Below are 24,902 nucleotides of genomic sequence, written 5' to 3'. Positions count from 1 at the left end.
TCTCTCTCTCTCTCTCTCTGGGTCAGCTCGCTTGCTTATGCGTCTTTCATGTATGCTCCATGTAGGAAAATACACGTGACTCTGTTTTCCTACCAGGATCTTGTTTGTCCCATGTGGCCTGTTGGATTCTATTACAAGTTTGGCTGTGAGTGTGTGGGTGGGTGGATGTGTGTTTCTAAGAGAGTGTTGATCTGTACGTACGTCAGAAGTAGTAAGCAAAGAGAGTCATATTGCATGGAGAAAAACAGCTTTTGAGAGCAGGGTGTAATGAGCATGTTTTGCTCTGTGTGGTTTCTAAGCATGTCCTACATGTACAAAACACCTTTGGCAATACGCTGTATATGCATTATCTACTGGTGTTTTGGCTTGTCTATATCCACATTTCAAACTTCCTCCTTCTGAGGTTTTGACCACTGGATTGCAGTGTCAAGGACTGTGTGGTAAAAGCCTGTTATTACTTCATGGGCCAACCAACACTCTATCTGACACAATTTGAGCAAATTTTGCATTTACAAGGCCACAAAAGTAAAGTTAAATAAATAACTAAATAAATAATTGCAAAAAGTATGATTCTAATGTAAAAAGAGATTTTCATAATTTGTTTTGTCTGAAATGGCCAAACTGTACAGCAATGAGTGCTGTCCAGGAATATTCCTCACCTCAAGTAGCTGGGATTTACGGAAAGGCTAATTTATTTAGGATACATTGCTGCTTTCTTTTAATAGCAAGTGCTTGTTTGTAAATATTTAAAATCAATTGTGTTTTAATTTTATTTTTAATTGTTTTAAAATGAGGGCTCGCTGTGCAACAGTTCCATTATCTGAAGTGTTGACAGTCTTCCCTGCAATGTCATCTTATAGAATCCATTGTTCTTTTTAAAAATAAATATCACATTTATCATGTATGCATGTAAAAAATAAATAGCTACAGTATACCCACAGCTATTAATAGTGATCCCAGGCAACCCTGTCAAATGTCCACCTCTTGGCCAAGTTTCAGTCGTGGCTGTACATGAGCAATTTATACTGTTAGTGAATCCAAGAAAGAGACTAAATGGGCCTTTATACTGGGCTTTCTTTCATTTACTTTATTAATTCGATGTTCTTATGCAGAATTTACGCCAAGTCATGCGAGTTCAGTTTCCTGCTTACAATACAACATAATGATAACAATGCAGAAAAGTGAGATTTGCTTAAACATTACTGTTTTTAAAGTGTTTAAAACGTATACCTATCTAATTAGTTATTGATTAGGATGTTTAACTTATTTACGCGATCATTTTCCCTCTTTTAATCGACTTTCTTAAGTCTGGTGATGAAATTTTAGTTCAGCATTTCTTTTATAGTACAAGTCTAATTGCCTGATGGAGGCAGCAACAATGAAATACTCTACATCTATTGGCTGGAGAAGTGTAATCCCGCCGACCAATCAGATCACTCGGCTCCGCCGTCTCCTGGTTGCCTGGTAGAATTCGGTGAGTTGGGGAATGCGAACTGCGCTCTGATTGGTCGGCCGCGCTGTGGTTGGCCGCGGGAGGCTATAAATGCGAGCAGAACTCTTGCACAGTGGGTTTTTTTTTTCGGTTTGAGTGTTTGTGGGTGTGTATGTGTTTGGAGGTCGCAAACGTGCTTGAAGTCTTTATATACTAAAAAAAAATTGTGACTAATTTATTTTAGATGATATTTTATCACGGTAAGCTCTTCGTGCTCTTTGTGCACCTTTCTCTCTGATGCTGTAACGCTGTTGTAGCGCAGCTAGTTAGCGCTAGCTGGCTGCTGTTGTTTACCTGAGTAGGTAGATGAAGCTTTATAGGGCTCGAACTTTTGCTCGGACTTTCTCCTTTTGTTCAGCAAGCGAATCAGAATTTGGCCGAACATATTTTTACTGCTAACCTCTTTGCTAGCTGGCAGCTTTTGGCTTGGTTGCCCTCCTCTATCTCTTTATCTCACTCTGCATTGACAGGGCTAGCGTTAATGTTTAGCGGGGAGATCTGTGATTAGAGTGCGCTCTGTTTTTTAGCTGTGGGGTTGATCGGTTTCGGTGGTTAACAGTTCTGCCTGCTCTTTCGTATTTCAGCACTTTAAAAGGTCGAGACGTTAATTCGAAGGGGTGACGTTATTCAGCATGGTTGCAACAAGCACACTGACGAGCAAGAACTCGGACTGTATCTCGGATTTTATCGACCGAGGATATGACCCGTCATGCATCGATAACGGTGAGACTTCTGCACGTTTCTGCCTGTTTAAAGCGGTGTTGTCACTGAGTGCTAGGACCGCGCGGCCGCTGTGAACAACGCTGGCGGTTTGCAGGGATGTTGATGCAGAGCTGCAGGGCAGAAAGAGCGGATGGATGCACGGATGATGTCAGCAAAAAGATGAAGTCATTCCATTATCCAGCAGAGCTCCTCTGTTAGCCCAGTTTTATTTGCTTGGTAAGAGCTGAGGAAAGAACAATGAGGGGTGCGTAAGTCTGGTACCTCAGCCGTCTTTGGCCGTTTTGCAAATGGCTAGATTTAAATGGCATTTGTCCTCTTTTTTTCTTCTTTACATGGGCGAAGTTTTTGCTATGCTTTCTTTTATGCTGTGTTACTTGTGCTTGCTGTCTGCTTTTGATTTCTGAAGAAAGTGGGCAACGTTTACTGTTGCCCTTTAACAGCTGACATTTAAACATCTAGCTAGACGACCTACATATAAAAATGGGCTTTTGTTCATATGGTTTTTGGATGGGCACTGTCCCTAACAAGACGGAAAGGTCGAATTGTGATGTGGGAACCTGATTTTTTTTCTTAATGGCACCTGGTGTCAAGGAACATGTAGCTTTTCCAAGCAAATATGAATGATTTGAAAATATTGTGAAGCAGGAAATTCTCTGGAAGAAGCCTCATGTGCAATAACTAATCTGCTCGCCACACCATAATGACTGTAGTGCCTGAAATAGTTGTATTGACCTGATAAATCCACCACAGCTAGATACTCCTACTTAAGGTTTGACCTCATGATCTCACTTTCTTCCCTCCCTCCTTTTCTGTTCAGAGCTGGATTTCTGGGAGCGATCCCTGGCTGAGCCATACCTGAGCGTGGAGGTATGTGAGGAGCGGGCTTGCCAGCAGCTGGCACAGCTGCTCGAGGGCTGCCTTGCACGGGCCAAGGCCAGCACGCTACGGTGCGCTCAGGTCCTGGTACCGGAGACCCTGACACGGCGGGTGGCTCGGGACATGCTGCGACTGGCGGCCAGCGAGCCGTGTGGGCTCCGTGGCTGTGTGCTGGATGTGCGCCTGGAGCTGGAGGAGCAGCAGCGCCGCTGCGAGAGGCTGGAGCGGCTGGTGTGTGATGCCAGTGTTGTGCCCACCTTCGAGTTGACACTTGTCTTCAAGCAGGACGGGGGTGGCTGGCCCAGTCTGAGGGACTTCCTGCGTATTGGCACATGCTTCCCTCCCGGCTTCCGCCGTGCCCTCAAACTCCGGCCTGGGTTTAGACTCGTTAAGAAGAAGCTGTACTCTTCAGCGGCCGGTCCAGTGGTGGAAGAGTGCTGAGCTGATGGGGGGTGGGGTTTAAAGGCCAGAGCACATTGACCCAGCAAACACTAACGTTCTAATGTTGGCAGTTGACTTTAGAATGTTTAGAAAAAGTGAGAAACTAGAAGAACCAGTGTGAGTGGAAGAGAACGTTCTATAGTCGTGTGAATGAGGGAAGAATATTTCTGTAGCCGTGTGAGTGGATAAACATTTGAATGTCCTGAATCTCCCAACAATCTCGCGTGGGTGTGATACACCAGCCCATCGCTTTTGTTGCGTTGGTGTGCTCTGGCTCAAAGGGTACAATGCACTTCAACACTTCTTGTGAATGTAAGGGTCTGCCTTTGGAGCAACTCCTTTTTTCCTGCACTTTTTATACTGTTAATGTGAACTAGTTCAGTGTCGTACATGTTCAATTTGGGGATGTGTAGCTGAGAACAATGGAAAATTTTGATAGGGTAATGGAAGTTTTCTTTTTGTAAAGGATTACTGCAGTTTTGAGTGGCTGTGCCTGTAATTTTGTGCCATCTCACTTAAATTGTATGTTGGGTATTTCCAGATTTTTCTAATGCAGTTTTCTTTTGTTTACACCCTTCATTGTTGCCCAGTGTTTTTCTTGGTACACAGCATTAAAACCCAACTTGTAATAAAACTATAAATACCTTTGGTCAGATGTTACCTTTCTGAAGGGGGGGGGCCCATCACTGTCAATGTATGAGGGGGCATATTTCTGAATGTACTGTGCTTTCTATCATAGTATTTGCTTCAAAAAACGTACTGCTGAAGGCATAACATGCCCCCTCCCCCCAAGTGTGCCACAGTTATTTAAAAAAAAAAAAAAAAAAAAACTTAATGGGTTCCTTTTTCTAGTAGGCATAGCTGGTTAAGTGCTTGTTTAGTGCTTGACTGTCGAAGGGTTTTTAATGTTTGACATGTTCTGTCCATCACCTTTGGCTGCAGTGCTGTTCCAGCAACTTTTAAGTTCCTTTTTCAGGAAGTGGAAATTCTTGTCTATTTGACAATAAACTATTTTCCAAATATCTTAATTTTAAGTCTCCCCAGTTTGTTTTGCCCTCAGCATCGTCAACAAAGCTGGAAGTTTTACAGTTGGGTTACTGTATGTATAAAACCAGTAGTTTCAACGTGTTAATTACCAACAGCATATCAAGTGTTGCTGAAACTGTCAGACTTTCCACCATTCTTGGAGTTCTGCCATAGGAATGAACTGTCTGTGTTAAAGTAAAGCCTTTGTGACTTTAAACTTTTTACAAGGTAAAAAGGAATTCTTTTTCCCATGAAGGAAATTATAGGTTTTTTGGAAATCTTAGATACACATGCCAGTATTCTGCAGTTCACTGTATTGTGATATAGGGCCACAATATTATCATGGATGCTTTAAAATGTAACAATTTTTGTAAAACAAGGTCTCTACATTAAACATGGTTATACGACACTAACAATAAAAAAAAAAAATCCCATCATTATTTGATGTTTGTGTATTTGTGCGTCATTGGTCTGAGCATCTTCACAGCTCTCAGTAAAGGTTGCAGGGCTAGCTGAAGTGGTTAGGGTCTGTTACCCAGCATGACAAACATCTAAGGGAAACCAAAGACATGCTGGACATTAAGACTGCTGGGAAAAAAAATGGATTCCAAAATTGAATGAAGACTGCTGTCTTTTGACCAGTGGAGAACCCTCATCATTTAAACCCTATGGAGAATATTTGATTTCACATGAAACACAAACTAGATTGGTGGTGTTTTTCAACTGTTTGAAGCCGTCAATGCTGAGCGGAAAAATACTGACTCTTCTTTCTGTGAAGAGTGCAAGTTTACCCAAGAGACTTCAACATTTAAAGAAATAAAAGGAATAACAGTTGCTTTACTTTTTTGTAATGATTTGTTCGTTTTTTTGTAGAGGCGTTTACAGTTTTTGTGTCAGATTAAGCACTAACATAGGAACTGACAGTGAGATGGACTAATCACATTTTGTCTTACAGTGGATGGGACCATTCTGCAAGTCCTCAGTCAGTCAGTGAGTTCCAGCGGCGGCCTGACCAGTGCATTTCAGTCAGCGATTCTAACTGAAACCGTGAACTTTTGTAGCTGCTAGATCAAGCTAACCACCTCTCAGCCTCAATAATAATATATACACAACCTGCCCTTATGATTTTAATTGTACGGATGGTTTTCTTCATGTAGTTTTTCTATTATTTCGTCCTTGTCTGCTGTATGTCTGCTGTTGTGCCCTTCAGCACTCCTTTGTTTTCTTGAGCTTACAAAACCTAGTTTCATGAGACCTGTAAGTCTTCAAAATGTGACCATAAGCTAGTCTATGATGGTATGTGACTCATTGTCTCAGAGTTATTTTCGTGCACTTTTTTCACAACCTGATCAGAGTGAGACAAGCTAGCGTATCAGATTGGGCGTGTCACCTGAGAACCATGCAGATGTGGTCCAAATGTGAAACTCTGAAGATCACAATGTAAGATCACGTTGATTTCACACTGAATATATTGGGCACACTGTGGGCATTTAGTGTGATCTGGATATTCAATATTCTGCACCAAATAATAACACTGACCATTTTCATACATCTTACTGATTGAGGTTGCTTGGGGAAAAGTCTCCTGCCGGTGAGTGTGAGCAACCCAGCACAGGGCACAGTTTTAGTAAGTATCACTAGGCTCAGTAAGCCACATTTATTTAGCCTGCTTTTTCCAGCCTGAAAGTATCAGGCTTCTTTGTAAATACTTTGACATCTAGCATTATAGTGACCCAGGCCAAGTTTGGTTAAAAAAAGTGTGTCTGTGATGTTGCAGATGGAAAATATATCATTTTAATAGAGCAGATGTAATTCCATACATGCTCAGGAAAAGTCCAGTTAATAAAAGTGTTACTTTTTATGACATCATGTCACTGGTGAACATTACCTAACTTACATTGGCTTCATTGCTGGTTGCTGATCATTTGCTTATTGTATGCTGTTTAGGGGAGAAATAGACTGTATGGAACACATACAGTGCAAATAAAGCCTAAAGACAAATCTGTGCAGGTTCATATAGAATATAGAGATAACATTCATCAGTGTTGAGGTGGAGTTCAGGGTGTCGTTCTGGCAGATATGTGTGTAAACAGTGTGACTGCAGTGTGTGTGAGTACATCATATGACTCTACACTAATAACCTACTGAGTGTGTGTGACATTTCAGCTGTGTTATTTAATGAGTCGGTCTGTATGTTGACGCAAAGAGGAACATACTGCTCCTCAGATTAAACCTGACACTGTATGAATGTGGAGGTAATTACTTTTAGGAACTATCACAAGGTGTTAGTGCATGTTTAGAAACTTTTATGTGTGTCACCATGCAGAGGTACAAGCAAGGGGCTTACATAATACATTCATAATGCTCCACAAATACTTAACTGGTGTTTTCGTTATAAATCTATGTGTGTAATATCAGTTAGTTAGCTAGTCCATCCATCCATCCATCCATCTATCTATCTATGACTGTAATAAAGTGTCTCAATTACTGATTCTTAATAAAATGACCCAGGATCAACCTTGATATTCTTCTGCAGAAGATAAAAGATTAGTTTTAGTTATTTTAAAGAGATTGCGTGGTGCTTGGAATCATTTTGATGAGTTGCTGTACTATTTATCTAATGCAAAGTTAAGATTAAAGATTGGCCATAAAAATGACAAGAAATCAATTTATTTTAGTTACACAAACATTTCTGCACTCTTAAAAATAAAGATGGCACAAAGGGTTCTTTCAGTGATTCCACAGAAGATGGTATTTTAAACTGAACAGTTTGAAAGGTTCTTTAAGAAAGAAAGAAAGAAAGAAAGAAAAGGGTTCTTTTATGGCATTGTGCAAAGAATTTGGATCTTTCATTTTTAAGAGTTTGGGTGCATGAGGCATTTGTCATTCTATAACTGTTGTCACTGTCAGGACAACACTTTGTAAAAACTTTGTATCTATCATCGTAACTTTTTTCTCAATTCGTTTTTTCCATTCATTTTTCAGTGTAATTTAAATTGCAATTGGACCAATAGGTGACTCCATTCCCATACTCTCTTCTTGCTTGTCTTTTTGAGTTTGCTCTTCTCACTAAATCAAGTACAATTGAATTTTCAAACAGACAATATAAACTTGCCTGGATTAAGTGGTAGCAACTAATTGCAGGAAAATAAGTAATTATAATTTAGTTGTTGAAGGACAAATAACAACAGGGCTTTCAGTGTAACAGTGACTATATACTAAAGACGTCTCTTTTATGTACAGTGTTACTTTTGTGCAGAAGGTAAACATGCAGGTCAGATTTTAGAACCTGGCTGATGTTGCTGACAGCATTGTTCTAATTGGTTAGTTTCACCACTGGAAGGCAGCAGGAAAAGCAGATGAGGTAAAAAGTGCTCTGCAAACAGTTTTGTACTGTTATGACACCAAGCTGCAGGAGGCCTCTTGGTCCAGTGGCCTCTGTGCCCTGATCCCTTTAGACAGCCAGTGAGAAATGTGCAGCAGTGAAGTTAAACAGCTTCAGCTGACCTGGTGTCCGGCAGAGCTGAGCTGAGTACTGGCACAGGACAATGGACAGCAAGAGAGACACATAATTAACGAGTAGTTGTTTGAGTTCTCTCTTTTTTTTCTCCATCTAACTTTGTTCATGCTCCATGGGTAAAAAAGAAAAGCTTGCATGGTCTTCAATTAATTATGCCGCTGCCAAACAGAGTCAGCTCACAGTTGTATGCGAAGTTTTGGGCCTATGCAAAAGTGATGGCACATTTAATATGTTACGTTTTTTCTGATATGTTAAACTTGGTAAGTAAATAGAAATTGTACACTTATTGAGGAAAAAAGCCATATTTAAGTGTGTTCTCTGTAGAGGATGTGTCGACTTATTTTTCCCCTTAGAACATCAACAAAGCCTTTGACATGGGGTATTGAAACCTGTATGACTGCATGCGGACTACAATGTAAAATCCTGTTGCAATTAATTAATTAGTTCATCAGTGCAATTGATGTTTTAGTTAGAGTATCTTTTCAGGTGAATGTAGTGCCAGATCTAAATTTAGTGTAACAGAGTGTCTGATTTACATCCCTGGATGAGGAAAATGAAAGGAAAATGCCTGTTACTGAGCCACTGCAGAGGTCTGCTGCTTTCTACATCAAATCAGCTTGAGGTGTACTTATTTGCACGTGTGCCAAGTTTTGTGGGCACACATTACTGCCAAATGTTCAAAATTTAAACAAGGTCTTATGACTGCTATGTACAGTGCAGCCCAACGTTTGGACAATGACATGATCTTTGTTGGTGGCTCTATGCCAGACTTTGTATTGGAAAGGAAGAGAGTTGTGGGAGAGAGGTTAACAAGACAGTGTTGAAACAAGACAGTGTTGAAATTTACTTTTTTTTCTCCTGGAATTTTCAAAAGCTCTTTTTAATGTATTCTGCAATTTTTGTCAAGCAGTGCCAGAGTGAGTAATCAAGACAGTTGGGAGAATTCCTGGTGGGCTAGTAGCGTTACTGTGAGCTAATGTAGAAACTTACAAATATACACCAACCAACCACTTCATTCAGTACTCCTCCTTGTTCTCTATTTTAGCAGTTCTATTTTCCACATACGTTCACACTTTGTAGATCTGCAATTATAGAATGTAGTCCATCTATTTCTCTGTGTACTTCGTTAACCCCCTTTCAGCCTGTTCTTCAATGCTCAGGACCCCCACAGAGCAGGTATGTTTAGGGTGGTGGATCATTCTCACCACTGACATGGTGGCGGTGTGTTAGTGCGTGTGGCGCTGGTACAAGTACATCAGATGCAGCGGTGTTGCTGGAGATTTTCAACACTGCGTCCACTCACTGTCCACTCTATTAGACACTCCTACATTATTGCTCCACCATGTAGATGGAAAGCCAGAGACAGTAGCTTATCTGTTGCTGCACAATTTGTGTTGGTCTTCCTTCAGCAGCAGTCAAGATGCTGCCCACAAGACACTGTTGGCTTGATATTTTTGGTGGGTGGACTTTTCTTAGTCTAGCAGTGACATTGAGGCAATTTATTTCATCACTAGCTAGCCACAGTGGTTATCTCAGTGTAGCAAGTGTATAAATAATGGATGAGTAAGAAATGAAGATGTCCCGCAACATTGCTGTTTTAGCCAAATGAGAGTACTGAATCGACATTGGTGGTCAGCTGCGAAAGAGAGCTGAGAATTAGTGCACAAGGACAGAAATGGAAAAGAACAAAGAGAGCAAACAGCACTCATGAGGGCACACAGAGAATAGCCTCATTTTTCAACACCAGTGCATTTAGACAGTCACTTGTCCCAGCTCACAGCTGATTATCCACTCCGCTGTCCTCTGTTCTCTACTTGTGTGATTGAGCTTTGATACAAACTGTGGATTCAGAATGTAGTGCTTACTCACAATGACTGCACATCAACACACATACACACTCTGACCTTGGAATTTGGCATGAATGTGTGTGTGTGTGTGTGTGTGTGTGTGTGTGTGTGTGTGTGTGTGTGTGTGTGTGTGTGTGTGTGTGTGTGTGTGCTCTGCAGCTGCTGTGTGAGAGAGCTGCTGATTCTGCAGTGTGTCTGCCAGCACTCTACACATGGGGTGAAAGAGAGATACTTTCTCTCTCTCTCTCTCTCTCTCTCTCTCTGTCCCTTGTACACAGGCACACTAAACACTGCTTGGTAGGTATTTTGCAGGTTTTTGATGAAAGTAATTCAACAAAATAATCTTAATGAACAACTTTTCTGCACACTGATTACAGACCTCTGCTGAACCACAGAGAGTCAGTGATGAGGAGAATATTCATCGTGTCCAGTCTGTTCTGGTTCTACACTGTGCTATGCAATATAAAATAGAAAAACATTGATTTTAGACTCCATAGCACAGCACTTGCTTCTCTAGCTGTCTTTACCTTTGTTTCTGCCCTGTCTTGTAGGTTATATTTGCACAAAGCTGATTCTGAAAATACAGAAGAAAAGACAGAGCAACACTGAACCACAGGCCTCTGAAACACAACACAGGTCAGAGTGTCATCACACATCTCTCACAATCTCACATCTCACTTCTGCTTTAACTTGAAGAATGTTTAAACGAAGTGAGGCTCCTCGTCTGCCCATGTTACTGATTTTAGCCAACCCGAAAGTGACCTGCAACACTATATTCCCCTTTAAGCAGGATCTTCCACACAGCCTCTTCTGTTCTCACATGCTATTAAAGTTGACTGCTGCACTGAAATGGATCCTGATGTTTGGCACCTCCAGTATGCTTTGCATTAAGGGAACTGTTTTGAACTCCTGGATCATGAGTGTGCTGTGAAGGACGTTCAAATTACTTATTAAAATAAAAGACAAACCTTTTAGCTTAATCATATAACTCTGTTAGCTTGTCGCTAACCTAACATTGCGAATCTCAGTAACATTTCAGTACAGGAGCATTATAATTCCACTATAATTCCACTTATTAAGCCTTAACAAGCCAGTATATAATCAGTAAGTAACTGCTTTTCACTACATTATTATGCTTTAACTAGCAGCCAATTAATTGTGAACTGCTGGCTTGACAACCAACTTGCAATGAAAATATATTCCCATACATTTTTCTAATTTTATTTGTAATATATTTTCATATATCTTTCACATAAGCAAAGATTAGAATTTTACTATATTTAATCTGCATATATGCATATACACTATGTAGCCAAAAACATGTGGACGCTTGACCAACACACGTACTTGTGAACTTGGGCATTGCATTGGCCCCTCTTTGTGGCTTTAACAGCTTCCACTCTTTTGGAACGCCTCTCCACACAATTTTTGGCATTGCATGTTGTGATCTTAGGCTTGCGTACAGCTGTTTGGTCATGGAAATCCATTTCATGAAGCTTCCGGCACACAGTTTTTGTGTTAATGTTCTTAGACAGGCCATTTTTACACACTACATGCTTCAGCACCCCCTGCTATATGGGTTTGCATGGTCTACCGCTTTGTGGCTAAGCTGTTATTGCTCCTAGACACTTCCATTTGAGCAAATATATGTTCATATTAGGGGTGTAGCAGCTCTGAAACTAAGAATAAAACCATGATACAAATGTACATCATTTTGTGACCATTTTCTTCACCTTCCAGAATCATGGTACCCCACCGAGCCCTATGCCACTGCTGCTTGTTGAGCTCTCGTTACATTACTAATGTGACAAAACTCATTAAACAAGTAACACGTTAACATATAAATCACACAATTATTCATTTCATTTAATGTTAGGGCAAAGCTGTTTACTCTGGTCTTTAGTGTTCTTCTCTTTAGTGTTCCAAATGGTTGGTGATGTAATAAAACCCAGAATTTTTGTTCTTTTCTTATGCACCCCACCACAGACACCCCACATATATTTTTCTTCCATATGTGAAGTCTTAATAAAAGCATTATAATCACTAATCAAATGCTTAATTTACCCTAGTTACTGCTTAATAATGTAGGAATAAACAGCCAATTAATTACCAGCTACTGCCTGACTGACACTGTCCTCCCACAAAGATCCCAAATGTAAAAACACTCTTCTAACAGAGCAAGAATGACCAATTTAGTGTTACAGACAGACAGCTTGTCTGCCTCAGTGCGCGGAAACTCTTTATTGCGCCACTTGACCTCAGTCTACAATGTCCTCTTTGCTGTCCTGTTCAGAATGAGGAGCTAAATATTTGGCACAGTGCTGCGTTTATCTGGCTATGGCCATGGAGTAGGTGCTGGCCTGGCGTTGGCCTGTTGTGACATGCTTTATTGGACCCTTCCATGTAGTCCAGGCTTTTGGTATTCCAAGATAACTAAAAATATCAAAGCGTTCTTGCATAATCATCTTCAGTCAAAAAAATAATTAATTAATGACAAGCCTCCAATGTCATTTACCAAAGTGCAAAGTCATGCTGAGAAAGATGCAGCAATTCCATCCTTAAATCATTAAGAAAAGTGTATTATTGTTAAATGATGTATTATTTGCTGGGTGTGCATTGCCTTATTATAGACATTTTTAGTCACTCCTGGAATGTTTTCTGTAATAATAATAAACGGCAACAATACAGTAATATAGTAATAATAATACAGTAATAAAATTTTAAAAATATATACTCTATTTATCTGTTAACTATTTGACCCCATACTTGAGGTCATCCATCAGACTGACATAGACTGAACATACTCTGTATGTTCAGTTTACCGTTTTATATATAATTTAATGCGTCGTTTTTACCCTCTCTGTTAATCATCCGTCTACATCATTGAGCAAAATTCTCAGACAATAATAGTGCCTCTGCCATGCTTCATAAGGGGCAAAGCTTTGAGAGGTGCATTTATGCAACATGCACACACTTACATTTATGTCATAAAGTCCAATTTATTCAATTTTAAACCATTTTAATCAGATTTCCATTCCGTAAAGTGTCTTCAAGCTTGAGATTAGATGGTTCTGCTTGATGCTAAATTCGTGGCTTAAATTTGCAGATTGCTTGGTTGCTGTGCTGTGCAGTTCACACAGTGACCATGAACACCTGCGGCTTTGCCCTTAACCTCCTGACAGGAGAAGCAACCTGTTAGTTTGCAGGAAAAACCAGAAGACCAGAAAGAGGACTGTAGCATGTTCTTTCTGCGCATTTGCTATTTGAAAAAATTGATGGTTAGTTCCAGGGCAGTCTATGCTGCGTTCACATGTTTGTGTTGAAAAAGCGGTGTTATACCTCTCTAGCCAACACTTTGCATTGGGCATGTGTGCCTGCTTAAGAACATCCTAATCATTGAACTTTTGTGTCAGCAATTGGTGCACCTTAAAGCAGCTGAATTCATTAATTATAAGGAGTGTCTGGATGACTTTGGACATATGGTGTAAAGTATGGTATGGTGTATCTTATGGTGTATGCTATGGTGTATGGTATAGTGTATCAGGGTTTCTGTTGCAACTTCCTTTAGGGTTCCAATGTGATCCTAGCAGTGTCGCAGGAGTAGCACTACAAACACAGAGAAAATAAATTGCTGAATGCATACAAGCTCTGCTGAATGGCTCCGCCTACAGGCCACAGGATATTATGACTATGGTTTCTATTGGGTGCTCTCATCTCACATTAACTGCTAAACTTGAAGAAGTTTTTTAGCGAAGGTAAGGATTTGGGGTTTGTGGTGAGGTGCTAGCTAAGGAATGTAGGCTCAGCCATCCCATTAAGTGCACAGACGTATTATTTTATTTTTATTCTGTAATTTCTGTCATGTGTATACTTGTCATGTGTACACTGGTGTGTGGAGTTGGCTGCTGGGAGGAGCAGGGGGGGCTGAGGTCAAGAAAGGGCTGCACTGTGAACACCTGTTCTAGACTCATTTTCCATATTCATTTTCTAAACTGAGTCTGGAAACAGGGACAAACAGCTGTTTAAATGGTTTCTGAAAAGAAAATCAAAAGCTGCATTTAGGTAGAATGTTTTTTAAATAATCTTTCCCAAATAACCTCTACAAAATGACCACTGTAGCACATCTGTGACCCAGTCTCCTAAAAACCAGACTGTCCTCAGCTTTACAAAGCTGGAATTTGTGGCAGAGTTGCTATTTGGAAATGGCTTGTATCCAGGGCCACTGCACAACTCAACTGATTAATTGCTCCAAAATGGGAAAAAGGAATATGAGCTTATGTGTCATCTGTCATTCTTTTTTCCTGCATTTGAGTTTGTTTACATCTGGAGAAAGCCAAAGATTTTTACCCACAGTGAACTGTACTGGCAGCCATCCTGTGTGAGTCGTCAGGTCTGATAATTGCTCTGCATAGTTGTATAACTGCCATGCAAATAAAAAACATCCTATACATCCTTCCTATAGTGCAAAATCTTTTCTCTATGATTGGTCCACTATCATAAGGTGATAATGGTTTTATACACACTGCAATTGAAGAATAATTTCATGGAGTATCTAATACTTTTCATGACCTCCCTGTGAACAGATCTAAATTCAATTCAAGTTTATTTGTATAGCGCTTTTTACAACAATGTTGTCACAAAGCAGCTTTACAGAAGTTTGAAAACATACAGCTACAACATATCCCCCAGTGAGCAAGCCAGAGGCGACGGTGGCAAGGAAAAACTCCCTCAGTCTGGAGGGAGAACCTTCGGAGGAACCAAGACTCACAAGGTTTATGCTATAACAGCATAAACTAAAAGGAGAGAACCAGAAGCTATGTGATATGATATGAGAGTACCCTGAGACACTGGGATCCCCCCACTCCACCGTCAACATACCTGTGTGATCACGTGAAGTGGTGAGTCAACAGCACCAACATCTCAGTTTACCATAAGCCTCTATGCCCATGAACCCCTGGATCTCCTGCCTTTATCTAAAGACGAAGGCTAATTATCAAAAACTAAACTAAACAAATATGTTTTCAGTCTAGACTTGACTCAACTTAGGTTGAGACTGTGTCAGAGTCCCAAACATTAACTGGGAGATTATTCCACAATTTGGGGGCTTTGTAAGAAAAAGCTCTTCCACCCATTGAAGTCTTCTGAATTTTAGGAACCAGTAGAAAAACCAGCATCCTGGGATCTGAGTAAGCGAGGCGGTTCATAATGGGAAATAAGATCTTGCAGGTACTCCGGTGAGAGACCATGCAGGGCTTTATACGTCAATAAGAGAATTTTATAGTCAATACGGAATTTGATAGGAAGCCAGTGTAATGCTGATAAAACCGGGCTGATGTGATCAAATTTTCTGGTTTTAGTGAGAACTCTAGCTGCAGCATTCTGAACTAATTGAAGTTTATTTAGGTTCCTGTTGGAGCATCCTGACAACAATGCATTACAGTAAACATCACTGCAGCTTTATGGGAAGCTTTGGAGTGCAGATGGTGATGTAGATTTCCATTTCAAAGAAAAGGTCAGTTTTCTTCTTGAAGAATTGTATACTGTCCCACCAAACACAGTTCAGTGTGTTTTCCAAAAAGAAAAATGCAGAAAGCAGGGATTGTAAATGGTCATTTTGTGGACATTTAATTAAATAAAACAGCTACAAGAACTGTTATTTAATATTTTATCTTTTCAGCTTTATTGATTTTTGTAAATATACACTAATTCCAAATTTGATGCCTACAACATAATCCAAAAAAGTTGGCACAGGTGTAATGTTAGATTGGAAAGCTGTGATCAAAAACCAGCTGTTTTGGCACAGGTAAACAGGTGAATAGGTAACTAGTGATGATATCATGATTGGGTATAAAAGAATTCATGAAAGGCTCAGTCAAAACTTTGCAAAACACTGCATGAGCAAATAGTCCAACAAATTAAGAACAATGTTTCTCGAATCCAGAGGAATCTGTGTGTGTAATGGCAAGGAGGAGAACCAGTATTGAATGCCAGTGAGCTTCATTCTATCAGGTGGTACCACATTAAACAAGTTGTTTTTGGATATAATGTATGTGGTGTTCTCCAGGTCAAAGAGCAAAAGGACTCCTGACTATTACCAACAAAAGCCAGTGTCTGTCTCTCTTTGAGAACACATGGCATATTGTGAAGCATAAAATATGAGAATGGAGATGTACTTATCAAGCAAGAATGAGAAAAATTCCACTTTGACAATTACAATCGATGTCCTCAGTTCCCAAATGGTTTTTCCTACAGTTCCAGCCTGTTTGGAATTGAGATTAAATGAGAGCTTTCAAAGAAGACCTAAAAAAGCTGTTTAGAAGGTAAAGATTGCTAATGTTAAATAAACACTTGATTTTATGTCTTCTTTTCCAATTTTTGTTATTTTGTCCACTTCAGACAGTTACGACTGAATACGACGAATATTAAGACTCATAATATTTAACTAGTCTTACAGCTAAAGGATTTTATGTCTAATCTCTGTGGCTCTGTGCTGAGGAGACAGAAGTAGAAATGGGTCAGCCCGTTCTGAGAAGCACCCTGAACTACGAGCAGATGTGTGTGAAATGTAGGATATGTAGGTGTCAGGTTCCTCCCACATCTAGTGGGCAATGTGTGTGTGTGTTTTAGAGAGAGTGGGGTGATGATCAGTGAGACACGCATTGTATGGTCAGCAGGATCAGTAATGGATAGTTAAACATCTTTCAGTAGTGCTGTGCAGCCCACACCACTTCAATGAAGCCTGTAATTTTATGCCAGAGATTTGGCAGTAGCAGATTTCACCTCTTGCACTGAGTGGTATGCAGTTAAGCTTACTGTATCTAATGTTTCAGTCCCATGGATACATATATGGCTGTTACATTGTTGACAAATGTAACAGCCATATATATAATGGCAGCAGATAAACAGTCTAAAACTGTACTAGTCCAGGCTTTGCTAATTGGAGAGAGCTTTAGAAAAAGAGTTAATTATTATATATATATATATATATATATATATATATATATATATATATATATAATTATTATTATATTAACGCTACACAAAGTCACATGAGATTACTGAAAGAGTCTGGGGACTTTAAATGACCAATTCTTTCAAAATCCCTGCTTAAAAGCCAACAAAAGCCATAGGGACTAGACAGCATGATCTCATTTGATTAATAGTTTAAAGTATGTATACAGTCCTGTATAAGAGTTAGATAAAAACATTCACTTATTTCCAGTCCACACAGTCCACTCCATAGAGAAACCTCAGCAGCTAAATATAATAACAGGTTTTCTCAGTATTTAATGTGTCCACTCTCTCCACGCTTTCTGTTTTTCAAAGAAATCTGCAGGACTATTCAGTCCTAGAAGCTGGTTGCATTTTCTGCTTTTCACAGCCCAAGTAATCCACACACATTCAAGACTCTGTAACGGTGAACAGTTTCCGACTTATAGTGTTGAGTTGTCATCTAACAGTGGCAGAATCGGAAACACCTGTGGATTTTTTCAGATCTGAAACAAAAGTGGAGCTTGATTTTCTGTCTCAAAGAAAGAAGCTTTAAGTGCTGCATATCTGATGGTGACAGTTTTAGTGTCTGGTGTGTTCCAACGTTTCTACATATTTCTTTTTTTTTTTTTTATCTGATGCCTAATCTCCTCAGAAATATCTCCTAAACAATAAATAATTTGTACTTAATGGCTGTTTTGACCGGAAATTAAATAAACTTTACATAAAACTTAGTACTTTGCATGGACTGGACCTAGGACTGAATTGGCACTAGTGCAAAAAAAAAAAGAAAAACAAATAAATAAAGGACCTGCTCATAATAAAGTCTCCTTCAATTAATAAAAAAATAATAAAATGTAATTTGCTTGTTTATTTCCTATTGCTTTATCTCAATCATGATTTAGCTATTATTATAAGTATTGAAGTACATTATGTTTAATGCTGCCAATGAGTCATGAGTGTAAAATTGCCCAGGCAATGATATTAGGGGCCCGTTTGCTATGGCCCCCCTGCACTATGGGCCTGTGTATAACTACCCTGCCTGCATTGCTGGTAGTTGTGCTACTGATGCAGACAATACGACTGCAGTGCAGTAAACTTTACTGAATTAACATTGAACACAGAGGTAAATTCCTCCACAAGCTTTTTTAAAGAGAGCAAACTGCATCTCATTTTCCACAGAGAATGAAACTGGTGTCTTTAGATAAACATCAGAGATCACGCTGACAGCCATCATCTGCTGTCTGAGGTAACATTGAAGAAATACTGGGATGTGCAAACTGCCACACTTCTCAAACGCATCACAGGGTTACAAATGTTATGTGAGCGACAGAGTGTAATCAGTCACGCTGACTTTATTTATAGATGCTCTCTAAAGCATTTGAGAAATGACACATGAATGTCATTTTGTCTGACACTATTCCAAATGATAATAAAGTCTGTCATATCAGAAAGACCATCAAGCCAAAATCGTCTTTAGTTACTACCAACTGATGTTTCAGCCATGTGTTTTTCTCAGTCAGTGCGGAGTACTCTACATTCAAGTGTACATACAGCCACCTTGTGGGCATATGATTGCACTGATCATCAAATCAAAGGAAAGGACTATCTTTTAATCTTTTTTTATGTGTTATGTGTTTTTATGTGTAAAAATCAGGCACTTTTTTTGAGACCAGTTAAATTTGCAAAAGAGCTCATTCTCTAATGTATACTTCAATTCTAATACTGGCAGCGTACTATAAACAGAAATATTGTTTACATTGGCAGGGGAGCAAAAAGCAAGGGAAGTTGAAGGGGGTTTGATGTGAGAAGAGTGTATTGTACATTTTATGCCAGACAACATCAGTAATAACACCAAAAAATAATAGCAAGATCACCAAATAGTAAAAATAGCTGGCAGTATAGAATGAAGGGGGAATCATAGGAATAAATAACCAAAATTGGTTGGAACATTACAGTACAGAAAAACATAGCTTATAACATATTCTGATACCACATACAATTATATTCTGCTTGGCCTGCATCATCTCCAAACTGTTCCCACAAAGTTGGGAGCATGAAATTGTCCAAAATATCTTGGTCTGCTGAAGCATTAAGAGTTCCTTTTACTGGAACCAAGGGGCCGAGCCCAAATTCCGAAAAACAACCCTGCACTATAATCCCCCCTCCACCAAACTTTACACTTGGCACAATGCAGTCAGACAAGTACCGTTCTCCTGGCAACTGCCAAATCCACACTCATCCATCGGATTGCCAGATGGAGAAGTGTGATTCGTCATTTCAGAGAACACGTCTCCACTGCTCTAGAGTCCAGTGGCAGAGCTTTACACCACTGCATTAGACGCTTTGAATTGTGCTTGGTGATGTAAGGCTTGGATGCACCTGCTCGGCCATGGAAACTCTTTCCATTAAGCTCTCAAAGCTTTTCTTGAGCTAATCTGAAGGCCACGTGAAGTTGGAGGTCTGTAGTGATTGACTCTGAAGAAAGTTGGTGCCTTCTGCGCACTATACGTCTCTTTTATTTTCCGTGGCCTATCACTTCATGGCTGAGTTGCTATCGTTCCCAATTGCTTCCACTTTGTTGTAATACCACTGACAGTTTACTGAGGAATATTTGGTAGTGAGGAAATTTCAAGACTGGACTTGTTGCACAGGTGGCATCCTATCACTGTACCATGCTGGAATTCACTGAGCTCCTGAGAGCGACCCAGTCTTTCACTAATGTTTGTAGAAGCAGTCTGCAGGCCTAGGTGCTTGGTTTTATACACCTGTGGCCATGGGAGTAATTGGAACGCCTGAATTCAGTGATTTGGATGGGTGAGTGAATACTTTTGGAAATATAGTGTATATACTGCCCCTGGCGATATCTGACCTATACTGTGATATGGATGCACCATGATATTGCTTTTCAGTTTTACTGATGTTTTCCGTTATAAATAAAGAATATTAGATCTATGAAATGATATTATCTTGTCAAATGGTTTCTTTTTAGCTTTTCATTTTTTCATTCTATTTTGTACATATTACTAATGAAGTCTCAGACCTGACTGTTTGCAATGTAATGAATGTTAAATGCAGTTAATAACAACTGAACACTAATTTTCTAAATATGTGGTTGTAAAGATGTGGTTTATAATACATTTATAATTTATAATACTATTTGATGTGATTTAAAGGGAAAAAAATCTAACCAAAACAAGCTTATTAAGTATAACAGATGTTATTTTAGTGTGAAGAATTTGTTTATTAGCTTTATACATATAAGTGTAAACATCATCTGACACTGTAATATATTTGAAAAATATTGTGATATTGATAACTAACGTGCATTATTGAATGGATACTGGGCCTTGAGACACACTGATTATGACTAATACTGTGAGGCGGTGCTATAATAATTCAGATTGATGTGTTACACAATAGGGCCTACCACTTCATATGAATGAGCTATTGAAGCAGATAAAAGGCAGAATAACAGGGTGTGAAATGACCTTCTGCATCACTGTCATCCTTTCAATTGGCCACTTTTGGTGTCTCCTTCTAGTCTGACACAGTATGGTATAAATGCATGTACCGTTTATTCACTGGAATGACATCCTGACATGCTGTGCATCTAGCTTTAGGAAGTTATATGCAGTTTTTTTGCCTTTCCCTTAAAACACACACATCTATACACGTTTCAATGCTGAAACCATTCAAAGTATATTTTAATTATTGAGCAAATTAAATATCAAGCCATCCACACACAATTGTAAAAAATTGTATAGCCCAGCTTTTATCAGACATAAGCACGCCTTCTACACAAGTTCAGTAGAGGAAAGAAATATTCAAAATAAGATCATCTGAATCTCCTTTGTTCCTATTTCTGAAATTCAGTTCCTGAGCAACAACCCTAGTTTTTTTCTCACTTTAAACAAAATATATCTCACAGGTAGTTTGAATATTTGCTTTGGAAAAGTGTAAGATCTTACTGATGTTAATCTCTTTGTTTCTCCTAAGAGAAGTTTAGGTGAAATAATTCAGAAATCATTCATTCATTAATACAGTATTTATTTCTTGAGAAACACGTTTTCCTTTATCTAATACTAGAGCAACACCGGGTAAAACATTTACAATCAGAAAATTAATTAGGAAATATGCACATTACAGTAATAAATTAGGTATCTTGAGCAATTTTACACCGATTAAAGGCAAGCAAATAAAAAATGCAATTTTGGGTGAAACTTAAGGTTAGCACAACCAGCGTTTTTTTCCAAATCCACAAAAGCTACATGAGATGACCGTTCCACTGTCATCTTATGCGGTAATCTATTTCATGCTGCAGCAGGACTTAAGGTGTAAGGTGTAACCACATTTTACAGTTTTTTTTCCCCTATAGACATCACACTGCAACATCCTTTTCACGCGTTTAACCTTTAAAAGTATTGATATCGGAATACTAGCATTTGTTTCAACTGGTATCAAAAGCAGATATATCGCTAAATCCTAAAATGCAACACGGTTGGTGGCTGATTCTAATTCTGAACTACATTACCCGACAGGTTTAGCAGAAGCCAACGGCCCGCCTCCTTCACCGGGATCAGCGTTATGTCATTGGTTTATTATTCGCCGTGTGCCAGCATCGCGAAGTTAATTGGCTGCTTCAGGAGCGTCGTGTCCCGGATGTACTGCCTTGTGTGATATATAGCGATCCGAAGGCGCGTAACTCAGTTTCAAACGAGACGTTCTGAATTTGTCCGGTCGGTCCGCGGCGGTTACTCTCACACTATGGTAACCGTGATGCCTTTGTCTTGTCTGCTCTCGTCGTATTCTTGATTTTAACGTAGTTTTATGCGATATATTTAATGTTATAACACATTCTGTGTCGTCTGGTTTTAGTCTGCTCTCCATTGTGTCTGTGGCTAGCTTTAGCCAGCTAGCTAGCAAGCTAACGTTTTGTAGTTTCTCGGCTGCCTCGCCTCCTAACGTTAGCTTAGCTTAAGCTAGCCTGCTTGTTCTCGGCTTTTGAAATGTGAGCCAAGGACGTCGGCCAGACAGCTGGGGTTTCCTCTTGCTGTTTCCCTAGTTAAACGTCAGAAACATAAACCACTGTCGTATGATAACAATGCTTGAATGTTGTTCTTTTTTTAGGCTGGAGGAAAAGCTGGAAAAGATTCAGGAAAGGCGAAAGCGAAGGCTGTTTCGCGCTCCCAGAGGGCAGGACTGCAGGTTTGTGCCGCGGCGGTTAACGTTAGGCGGGCTGACGTTAACTACTAGATAAAGCTTTCACGCAGCTTCGAAGAAGCTCGGATTGTTTTAAAAAGGTGTTTTAAATTCATCCAGGCTTAAGTCACTTGTCTTTTTTTTTAATTGCATAAGCATTATTGAATTTTCAAGAAGCTCGTAATTTAAGTAGTCGCCTTTACGGGATGGAAAAAATGGATAACTGTCACCCCCCACTGTTTTGTATGGTTCACAGTTCCCTGTAGGACGTATTCACAGACATTTGAAGTCCAGAACTACAAGTCATGGGCGCGTTGGAGCCACTGCAGCTGTTTACAGCGCCGCTATTCTGGAGTATCTGACTGCTGAGGTACAGTTAGATATTCACGTCAGCCGAGATGAATGTACTTTGTCGATTTATGTAGCATGGCATAACATATGCAAGACTGTATTGGATTAAACTGATTAACCAGAACTTCTTTTAAAATGAGCGTTGTACTTTCAGTAAGTGCCAGCTCTCAATTTCCAGAAATCTGCATGTGATATATGCAGGTTTACAGTGGCAGAAAGCAGACTAATAATTGTGATTGCCAAATAAGGCAAATACTAGTTGGATTTAACTTAAGCAGTTTTGATCTGCAGTATATTCTTCTCATTGCATGTTGACTGACCTTAGAGTTGCATGCATTACTCCTGTTTGGAATTAGTAGAATACCTGTTTAAGACTTTAGTTATGAAAGTTAAGTAGGTTGTGTTTGCTGCAGATTGCACATGAACAATATGCCACATGAAAGGTAAACTGCATATTTGGAGTGGAGTCAAATTTTGACTCTCTGTATTGCCCTGCTCATTAGCTTTATTTTCTTTCCTGCAATAAGGTTCTTGAGCTGGCAGGAAACGCTTCCAAGGATTTGAAGGTGAAGCGCATCACTCCGCGCCATCTGCAGCTCGCCATCAGAGGTGATGAGGAGCTGGACTCTCTCATCAAAGCAACCATTGCTGGTGGTGGTAAGTTGTGCATCTGCTTGGTGGTCTGTTTTGAAGTGGTCTTTAAGTGTACGAACATAGTTTTGCTAGAGCCTGTAGTCCATTCAGTGTTTCAGAGTCCCTATGTAATTTGGATTCTGGTGATGAATTTACTGTGGATACATGAAATCACACTCAAAATACATTTCTTTCTCTTGCTTTTTTTTTTTTTTTTTTTAGGTGTCATTCCACATATTCACAAATCTCTGATTGGGAAGAAGGGACAGCAGAAAACCGTGTAACCTGCTGGGTGAATAATGTGTGGGGGTCATCTCAGGACGTGCTCTGGAAAGATTCCAATGTGTTTTCATGTAGATCGGTATAGTTTCATTACCTTGTGTTCAGCTTTGCATTTACTCATTTCTGGGGTATTTTTTTAAAACGTGGCTTCAGAGAAGCCAATTTTTATGTTGGGTTAATCTGTAGTGTACTTTGATTTTTAATCTGCAAGTTTGGTTATTTGCTTTGAACCTGTGAAGCCTGAGGGTTTTATTCAAATAAAGCTTAGTGCACTGCATTTACCCCCCCCCCCCCTTGTCTGTTTTTTATTAATGCTGTTTAATGGATTCCTAATGGCTCGTTCTCAACATCTACAGTAATGACTCAGTTGGAGTCAGAATATTTTACTTGCATGATAATAAATGTCGTGTCTGTTAAAATAAGCAAATCCATGAGGAAGTTTCTCACTACTGTAATCTGGAGTTTAGGAATGGCTCATCACTTGAACCAGAACAGAAATTCAAACTAGAGATGGTATCAGGAATTTATTCATGTTTGAGCTTCAACTTCATGTTTCACACTAATGCACCCTAAATTTATTTTTAATTTAGCAACATTGACAATTCTTGATCACATGACTTATACCTTATGTAGACTAGTGATGCTTTCCTCATTTAACACCGTAGCTCCTTAATTCTTGTTAATTCCTAGGCTTACTGTAATTTTATAGACTCATGTTGCATATTTAGCAAGAGGTTTCGCTTGTGGCTTTCAAAGGTGAAAGTAAAGTTGAAATCAGCTGATTAAATATTAGAAAACTTTCTCCCTCAGATGAATTTGACCGGAGTTGTGAGAGAAGTGATGGAAACACATTTGTGTATGCTGAAGTTGATATACACAGAACTGCATCTGCTATGCCAATACCAGCTGGCTAGATTTGTGCATGTGTCTTTTATTTTGTAGCAAATTGTTCCAAAAATATGCTGCAGGCAGAAGAGATCATTTAACTGTTGACATCCTACTTTACATAGGAAAATAATATATTGATAAAATATGAATTTAGATGTGATAGTTGTCCTGCTCTATATTAATTTGGCTCTTAGAAATTAATGTTCTTTGAGATTCTCATGCTGTATGAGATGCTTGTTCGTGTTGATAGCCCGCGACCCAGAAGGAGAAGCGGTTTAGGTGTGTTGAGGATAGTCCGCGACCCAGAAGGAGAAGCGGCTGAGGTGTGTGTTGAGGATAGTCCGCGACCCAGAAGGAGAAGAGGCTGAGGTGTGTGTTGAGGATAGTCCGCGACCCAGAAGGAGAAGAGGCTGAGGTGTGTGTGTGTTGAGGATAGTCCGCGACCCAGAAGGAGAAGCGGTTTAGGTGTGTGGGTGTGTGTGTGTTGAGGATAGTCCGCGACCCAGAAGGAGAAGAGGCTGAGGTGTGTGTGTGTTGAGGATAGTCCGCGACCCAGAAGGAGAAGCGGCTGAGGTGTGTGTGTGTTGAGGATAGTCCGCGACCCAGAAGGAGAAGCGGCTGAGGTGTGTGT

At 39.6% G+C, this 24,902-nt stretch overlaps 2 protein-coding genes across 3 annotated transcripts; both read left to right on the top strand.

The window, feature by feature from the left end:
- The first annotated feature begins 1,576 nt into the window (after positions 1–1,576).
- LOC108436231 (DNA damage-inducible transcript 4-like protein) lies at positions 1,577–21,572 on the top strand. Of its 2 annotated transcripts, XR_005129741.1 has the most exons (4): positions 1,577–1,692; positions 2,077–2,215; positions 3,033–3,981; positions 21,562–21,572. XR_005129741.1 is itself a non-coding variant. In XM_017712589.1 (3 exons), exons 2-3 carry the CDS (start codon positions 2,125–2,127, stop codon positions 3,530–3,532), a joined length of 591 nt encoding a protein of 196 aa, XP_017568078.1. In that variant the 5' UTR covers positions 1,577–1,692; positions 2,077–2,124; the 3' UTR covers positions 3,533–4,560. The 2 variants fall into 2 exon arrangements, 1 of the variants encoding a protein (XP_017568078.1); XM_017712589.1 differs by lacking the exon at positions 21,562–21,572 and having other exon boundaries at positions 3,033–4,560.
- A 16-nt stretch (positions 21,573–21,588) lies between these two features.
- On the top strand, positions 21,589–23,670 carry LOC108436202 (histone H2A.Z). Its single transcript, XM_017712546.2, has 5 exons — positions 21,589–21,685; positions 22,046–22,123; positions 22,374–22,487; positions 22,996–23,125; positions 23,324–23,670. Exons 1-5 carry the CDS (start codon positions 21,683–21,685, stop codon positions 23,383–23,385), a joined length of 387 nt encoding a protein of 128 aa, XP_017568035.1. The 5' UTR covers positions 21,589–21,682; the 3' UTR covers positions 23,386–23,670.
- The last annotated feature ends 1,232 nt before the right edge of the window (positions 23,671–24,902 follow it).

This window comes from Pygocentrus nattereri, chromosome 2 (assembly GCF_015220715.1).
Source record: "Pygocentrus nattereri isolate fPygNat1 chromosome 2, fPygNat1.pri, whole genome shotgun sequence".
Classification (NCBI taxonomy): Eukaryota; Metazoa; Chordata; class Actinopteri; order Characiformes; family Serrasalmidae; genus Pygocentrus; species Pygocentrus nattereri.
The sequence above is the reverse complement of the archived record's forward strand: the minus strand, read 5'-3'. Positions and strand labels throughout refer to the sequence as shown.